The sequence below is a fragment of the Cebus imitator genome, unplaced genomic scaffold (assembly GCF_001604975.1).
Source record: "Cebus imitator isolate Cc_AM_T3 unplaced genomic scaffold, Cebus_imitator-1.0 Scaffold159, whole genome shotgun sequence".
Lineage (NCBI taxonomy): Eukaryota > Metazoa > Chordata > Mammalia > Primates > Cebidae > Cebus > Cebus imitator.
This window is the reverse complement of record NW_016107474.1, coordinates 1,623,840-1,632,136: the sequence shown is the minus strand read 5'-3', so window position 1 is coordinate 1,632,136 and position 8,297 is coordinate 1,623,840. Positions and strand designations below refer to the sequence as shown.

At 49.1% G+C, this 8,297-nt stretch overlaps 1 protein-coding gene across 5 annotated transcripts in view; it reads right to left on the bottom strand.

The window, feature by feature from the left end:
* LOC108314634 (oxidative stress-induced growth inhibitor 1) overlaps positions 1-8,297 on the bottom strand; it is a 54,976-nt gene that overhangs the window by 11,509 nt on the left and 35,170 nt on the right. For all 5 annotated transcript variants that reach the window (XM_037743904.1, XM_037743906.1, XM_037743905.1 and 2 more), the window contains 3 exons: positions 4,043-4,179; positions 724-842; positions 464-543 (listed from right to left, as the gene is read on the bottom strand). In XM_037743904.1, coding sequence (XP_037599832.1) covers positions 464-543; positions 724-842; positions 4,043-4,179 — 336 coding nt within the window. The remainder of the gene's footprint in view (positions 1-463; positions 544-723; positions 843-4,042; positions 4,180-8,297) is intronic.

Below are 8,297 nucleotides of genomic sequence, written 5' to 3'. Positions count from 1 at the left end.
AAAAAAAAAAAAAAAAAAGTTTGCTCCTGCTGATCACTTCCTTCCTTGGTTCGAATCTCTCCCGAATCATCACGTCTCCCTTTCACCCCAGGGCTGCCTCTTGGCTAACACATGCTCCGGCCACCTTAGAGCCAAGTCTCCTTCGAAGCTAGGGCCTTGCAGCCGGGGACCCGACCCTGCTGACCACGCTGTGCCCCTGGAGCTGCTCCTGCTGCATGCCAGCCTGCCCAGTCCCCCAACACTCCCTCTCCCCAGGTGCCCGCCCTCCTTCGGCCTGAACAACAGCTGCTGCATTCCCTGGGGTTTGATCCGTAGCTTCGGCCTCTGCATCTCCATGCCCCACCTGTGGGATATCTTTTCCACGGCTCCCTGGCCCCTCTGCAGCCCAGACTTCTAACCAGGCCTAACTCCGCACCCCCTCAGGGGTTGTGAGGAACAGAGGCTGGGTCTGGCCAGGGCTTACCTTGCTCTCCAGCCTCCCGATCAGCTCTGCCAAGCGGCTGATCTGGGTTTCTAGGCCCTCTTCCTTTGTATCCTCAGCAGCTGAGGAAGAGAAGGAGACACACAGACTGCAGTGGCGGGCAAGGCGAGGGCTTCGGGGGGAAGCCGGAAACACCCAGCCCCCCAGGGGCCTCAAACTTGCCCCTCCCCTCCCCAGTCCCTCTCAAAGGACTCTCAGAACCCCCGGCCGGTACCCCCACCAGGGCCCCTGCTTTCTCTCACCAGATGGAAGACTCCTGCCTTGTTCCGTGGCCATGAGCTTGTGGTTGGGGGCAGAGCGGGGAGTGGGGCTTCCACACCAGGTCTGCGCCACACTGTGGCTGGGTTTGCTGTGGTTCTGTCTGCAGTTGGAATGGGAGAACAGACAGATCCTGACCACTTCTAGCAGCTTCAAAAACATTTATTAAGCCCCAATAGTGAGCTTACCCATGCACAGGGCTTGCCCATGGCCTTTGAGAGAGGAGGAAATGAGGTTCCTACAGCAGGTGCCTCAGCCAGGGCCACGCACCCTGCTGGGGCAGAGCTGGGATCTGAATTCAGCTCCATTCAGGGACCTCACGGCCCAGGCCTTTTCCTCAGGAGATTCAGTTCCAGGGAGAGGCTGAGCCAGCTGCCGACCCCAACCCTAATAGCTCACAGATTCCAGGCACCTGGAGACCCCACACTGTGGAGGAACCAAGTCCCCCTCCTCCCTCATGAGAAGCCAGTTTGGTGTTTGGTGCCCTCTACGGTGGGGGACCTACTTTTAAGACCCTCCTCCAACACACATGCATAAAAGCAAGACCTAAAGAGACACTGACAGTGGGGGATGTAACCGGACAGCAACTGCTCTCCTGACCTGAGCCTGGCCCCATCTCCTGGCCCTGGTCACCCCTACTCCTGAGCATGCTGATCTGCACACACCCCTGCGTGCCCTGACAGGCACAGCTAGCCAGAGGCAGACACACAGACACACACACTGCTCACCTTGCGCTGTGCCCAGCACACAGGAGGGACTGTGCCCAGCACATAACAGAGACTCAAACAATGCTCAGTGAATGACCACATCCTCTGGTGCAAAAGGATGCTGGAAAGCTCCCTGCAGACATACAGAAACACAGACCCCCTCCCCCCCACACACACAAAAGACACACACAGAGCCCCGTGCACAGCCCCCACACCCTCTCGGTCTCTGGACACCATGGTCTTGGTGCATTGTGGAATTTGTCTCCTGTGAACCTTGAACACTCAGCCCGGCTCTCCCCCATGCCGAGGGAGCAAACTGCACTCCCACCTTGGGAGGCGAGAGACCGGCAGAGCCTTTGTGGTGTCAATCACGGCTTCTCTATAAACCAGCAGGAAATTAGATGTCAGGTTGCTCAGGGCTCCTGGGCAGTGGGGTCTGAGCCAGTAGCCTGTGCTGGAGGCGACACCCTGGGAGACTGTCCCAGGTCTGAGACAGGATACTCCTCAGGGACCTACAACCTAGAACCAAACTAGCTGAGATTTAGGGAGGTTTGAGGGAGGAGCATGTGTGGAGCAGAGGTGTCCCCCGATAATGACATGTCACCCCCTCCAACAACATCCCCAGGTAAGGTCCCACCAGGGCGGGCAGTGGGTGGAACTGCTGACACGTGAGGGAGCTGGCCCGGTGCGGGAAGTCAGCTCTGAACACTGTGCAGCAATTCTGTCTGATCTGTGGCAGGATAAAAACAGCAAGTTTTTCATCAACACACTAACAGAAAACCAAGGAAATCTAAGTTTCAGCTTTCAGAGTGATGGCTGCTAATTCTAGCGAACCCAGGAAGCATAAGACTGATCACAGATGCCAGGTTCTGTGCTCCAGCCCAGGGATTCTAACCAGTGGGTATGGCCAGGAGTCCAGGAATCTGTACTCTACTTTAGCAAGTGCTCAGAGCCAGCTCATTCTGGAAACAGTGTCTCAGAGTGCCCTTCACAATCTGATTGGGACCAGGTCTTCACCCACAAAGAAACACACAATCAAACCCGTGCGCATCCCCCCAACAAACCGACATCCTGGTCCTCATGTGCCTCTCTGCCTGGAATATTCAAGGCTCAATCGAGCTTGGGTACCGACACCTGGCTGTGCCCACACCTGTTTGCATTTTCTCTTTTTCTTCTCTGTGCCAAGCACATCAGCTGTTCTGGGAAGAACTGGGCAAAGAGGGGTTTATCTCAACTCGGGATAGCAAATGGGGGTGGGGATGCTCGCGGTCCCCAGGGGGCTGGGACTGCTGAGCCAGGAGAACACCGCTCCTCTCTCAATACCAGGTCCGAGCCCGAACACAGCATCCACCACCTAAGAGGAGACCCCAGACGCGTTCCCATGGCTCTAAGCACGCACACCCAAGACCACAAACTGTGAGAAAACCACTGCACTTTCATGTCTCTTTCTGTCCTCCCAGCAAAGTTCTAACCTGCTACTACTGTCTTTAACACCTCGTTCCCATTTCGTGGTCTCTCATTTTAGCAGAGGAGCAGCAAGCCTCAGGATACAAGCTGGAATGCAGGAAACGACAGGTGCTTATTTTTATAGTGACTTCACTTACGGCATGTGATACTCAGTGTGCAGTTACTTTAGCATGTGCCATTTCCCACAGTGATTTCTAATTTTCAGCAGTGGGCTGGGGTGCAGTGGCTCATGCCTGTAATCCTAGCCCTTTGGGAGGCTGAGGCGGCAGGATTGCTATGGCCAGGAGTTTGAGAACAGCCTGGCCAACATAGCGAAACCCCATCTCTACAAAAACTTTTACAACGGTAGCTGGCTCTGGTGGGACTACGTGCCTGCAGTCCCAGCTCCTTGGGAGCCCGAGTTGGAGGCTGCAGTGAGCCACAACGGTGCCACTGCACTCCAGCCTGGGGGACACAGTGAGATCCTGTGTCGAAAAATAAAATAGGCCAGGCACAGTGGGTCACGCCTGTAATCCCAGCGTTTTGGGAGGCTGAGGCAGGTGGACCACATGAGACCAGGAGTTCGAGACCAGCCTGGCCAACAGGGCAAAACTCTGTCTCTCCTAAAAATACAAAAATCAGCCAGGTGTGGCGTTGTACACCTGCAATCACAACTACTCAGGAGGCTGAGGCATGAGAATTACTTGAAACCAGGGAGGGACAGGTTGTAGTGAGCCAAGATCATGCCACGGCACTCCCGGATAACAGAGGGAGACTCTGTCCAAAATAAAGAAAATAAATCATAAAATAAGATATGGGCCAAACAACAGAATGGTTCTGCATAAACAGTAAGCAGTATGTGGATGTGGATGTGGATGTGGCAAAACAAATCAGTCTTCACTGTACTAATAAATACGCACACCACACATTCTCCTGAGCATTTACCTCTCATTCAATCCTTGCAGCTGAGGTTGTAGGTACTTAATTGTGCCCATATCACACAAGGGAGCACTGAAGGCAGAGAGAGTTGCCACAACTTGCCCAAGGTCACCCAGCTCTTAGGTACACAGACACCCCCACCAAGCAGCAGGTGGGCAGGTGCCCGTGCGCAGCGTGCCCCCAAGTGCCCTGCAGGGGCTCGGCGACTCACCGGATCTGGCTGGTCTGTTCCTCGATGGCTTCCACCGCACTCTCCACGGAGCTGAGCAGCGACTGGATCTGATTGGCCGTCTCCTTCAGGAGGAAGCGGGTCACAAACTGGTCCACATTGTTGCCGCCCTCATATACCTGTGGACGGAAGGGAAGGGGCACTGAGGGGAAGGGGAGGGACACTGGAGGTGGGGTCTAGCACAGGAGTCGGGGGAAAGCTGGTGTTGACATGTTTGCTTTGCAATGGGAAGGGAGGACCCCACGGCCTCCCGCACCTCAGAGGCTGTGGCGTGTCCAGCGCAGAGGCTAGACGTTTAGAGACCAAATGCGAACCCTGGTTTCACCATTCACTACCTCTGTGACCTCCCCGAGGATAATGGGATCACTCTAGTATCTATCTTACACGGCTGTGATGAAGGTCAAAGGGCATCATGTGTATCAAGTGCTCAGCACAGGGCCTGTCGCACAGCAGAGTCTCAATAAACAGTAGGTGCCACAATGGAGACACTGTGACGGTCACAGTGATGATAGTGGTCACCGGTGGTTTTGTTGTTGCTGTGAGAAGGATCATGATCAGGAAACAAGCATCTACCACCTTTCCTCCCTCCTTCCTCCTCTGGGGAGGATTCCTAGGGCTCCTGGAAGAAGAGAATCAACAGCAGCTCCAGAGAGGAAAGGGCTGGGGCTTAGAAATCAAGAGGAGGCGGCCGGACAGAAGCCTTGCGGGGGAATCAGAGAGGGAGTCTCCGCAGATGCCACGACCAGGGGAACTCTAGGGAGAAGAGGAAAAACAGTTTTCTCCAAGTTTTGCTCTGTCAAATGGAAGAGAATTTCCACTTCTGTCCCGAGATTCTGCTAGGCCATTTTTCAAGGCTTTTGGATCCAGGGGAGAAGCTCTGGGCTGCCAAAGGCTTCACAGCAGAAGGGAGAAGGCTCTGCTTATCCACATCGCTCAAGGACGAGACAATGAAAATGATGCTGTGTTGGGGGATCCTGGATCTCCCGGCCTCCTCTGCCAAGACCCCGCCTTCCTGAGCCACCTGCCCCAGGCACCTTGGAATTCTGCCCAGTCCCTGGCAAGGCAAGGAAAAACAGGGCCCTCAAGGAAAGCAAATTAAACCATCCATCACTCTGACTGGGAATTAATTAGCAATAATTGCACAATGGGAAACATGGCTGAGAGACTCAGAAATGAAGGAGGAGGAGGAGAGGCACATGGGAAGACGGCTAAGGCGTGGCACAGGCAGACGCCCCATGCCGATGGCCGGACCAGGGCCTGCTGGGGACAAACTCTGACAGAGTACGAGTTCACAGCCAAAAGTATGTCAGGTTCTTGCAGCCTGGCAGGTTCCAGCAGCCTGATAAATGACCGATTATCCTTCCTAGCAGACAGCTGGAACCACACAAGATCCAGTGATCAACAGACTCTAGACACACGAATGGCCAAAAATGGACATGAAGACGTAACTCAGTAAAATATTTAAACACAAAGAAAACGGCTTCTAGAAGTGACCAAGCAGAAAAATGAGTTGAAGTGTGTTAAAAGCACCCAGACCAGCGACTGAAGGGATCAGTTAGCGTTACTGGTTAGCTGAATTCCGAGGAAGACAAGTTATTTTTCAGGGAGTAAAAAATGAAGGTTTTCCTGATTTCTCCTCCACCACAAGTGAAAAGTAACCTACATTCCCCCATGTACAGATACAATCTCAGATTTGGTAAGCGGGGGTGCATGTGCCTATTTGTTACATGGTGTATTACACAATAATGCTGGGTGGACTGAGTTTGCCTCAGACAAGAGACCAGCTCCATAGACTCCACAGGGAAAGGCTCAGACAAAGAAATTTTGCACCCAGTGGACAAGTTACTTATTTGTAGAGCAACTGGTAGATATCTAGAAATGTGCAAATTTCTGAAACTCTACTAGATGAGCACCTTTCTGCAAACAATCCTTAAGAATTTGTCCTAAGTCACCTGGGTTTGAATTAGAGTTCTTCATATAGAGAAATTGTGAAAAGCAGTAACAAGGATTACTCAAATTAAACATTAAGGTTACAGAGGTTAGGAAATAAAAACATTAACCAGTATAGTTGAAATTAAGTAATGATGTAATTTCAACTGTACTGGATTCAGTCAATAAAGTATAGAAAAAATAGCCTAAAATCATAAAAATTATTTTTATTCCCAAAGGGAAGATAAAGAGATGGAGTCTTGCTCTGTCGCCCAGGCTGGAGTACAATGGTGCAGTCTTGGCTCACTGCAACCTCCGCCTCCTGGGTTCAAGCAATTCTCCTGCCTCAGCCTCCCAAGTAGCTGGGATTATAGGTGCCTGCCACCACACCCAGCTAATTTTTGTATTTTTGGTAGAGATGGAGTTTCACCCTGTTGGCCAGGCTGGTCTTGAACTCTTGACCTTGTGATCCGCCCACCTCGGCCTCCCAAAGTGCTGGGATTACAGGAATAAACCACCTCACTTGGTGAGAAAGTGTTTTTTTATTAGCTAAGTATAAAAGTAAAATTAAGAATGTTTATGATGTATTTTTTTAAAGTAACTAATAAAGTGAATACTAGGAATTGTACATTCCCAATCATAATCCATGATATCAACAGATCACCAAAAGGTAAAATGTAACAGAGATGAAATCATAAAAAAAGAGAAGGATAAAACGCAACAGTTAGACCAAATAAAACAATAATAAAAAGGCAGCCCGAATTCCCTTACATAAAGACACAGTCCCAGATCTGATTAGACAAGGTCCACCAGAGGTACAGCTAAACAAAAGTGGCACAAAGGACTTATTAAAAAAAAAAAGCCCGTGCAAAGATTCAGTAACCAACTGTGATTGAATGAACAGGACAAGTTGCAACATCACTATCAGGTTAGAATTTAAGTGAGAAAGTACTGCCCAAGAAAGGTAGGAATCCAACGATAAAAGCCCTCAAGTTGTAACAAGCACATGCCATTATTAAATCTTCACGTACTGGGAGAGGGTACAGCTTTGGGGACTTCGATGCCTATAGCCATCTGATCAAACCATTTTGCTATATGTCAAGGGCCATAAACTGCTCAGATTCTTTAACCCAGTAATTCCTGAATTCTGATAAATTATCCTCCCAAAATAGTGTAAAATATGGATAAATACATTTCCCACAAAGTATTAAGTACATATTACTCATAATAGCCAAAACTTGGAAATAATCTCTTATACCTAACAAAAGAGGAAAAGTAAGTAAATTAAAATATTTTAAATGATGCTTTTCAAGCATCATTTAATAACATTTAATAATATAGGGATAACGTTAAAAAAATTAGGTAAAAGAGCAGGAAATAAATTTTTGTACACAGATTATAAATTTAAGAAATACACATGGAAAAAAGACTAAAGGAGGCCAGGCATGGGGGCTTATACCTGTAATCCCAGCACTCTGGGAGGCTGAGGCGGGCAGATCACAAGGTCAAGAGATTGAAGCCATCCTGGCCAACATGGTGAAACCTTGTCTCTACTAAAAATACAAAAATTAGCTGGGTGTGGTAGCGCACACCTGTAATCCCAACTGATCGGGAGGCACAGGCAAGAGAATCGCTTGAATCCAGAAGGCAGTGGGTGTGTGAGCTGAGCTCACACCACCATACTCCAGCCTGGTGACAGAGCGAGACTATGCCTCAAAAACAAAAAAAAAGAAAAAGAAAAAAGAAAAATTGGCTACAAGTAATAAACTAAAACGTTACCAGTAGTTAGGGATAGTGGGAATTGGAAGTGATTGGATTTCTCTTTATACTTATCTCTACTTCCTAAATTTTGCGTATCAACTACATACCATTTATATAATGAAAATGCTGTAACAGAATTATGTATCAAGCAACATGGCTAAATATATAGACAGGAAAACCATTAGAAACACAAAGATTTAATGACAAAACACAATTTAGTATGAGAAATTAGCTGACCACTGTCCCACAGGACAGATACATTAGATAAAAATAAGCACAGATACAGAGGGCATTGTTTGAAAGAATAGTGAAAGTCTTTGAAATGGACAAGAACAGACTCCTGGGTTTCCTGTTTTTCTAGTTTACTTTTTTTTCTAGTTTATCTGAGTCTTTCCTTATTTTGGAGCTACTCTGTTTTGTTTTCCAAAAAGGATTTAATTGAAAGATGGATTTGAGGCCGGGCGCGGTGGCTCAAGCCTGTAATCCCAGCACTTTGGGAGGCCGAGGCGGGTGGATCACGAGATCAAGAGATCGAGACCATCCTGGT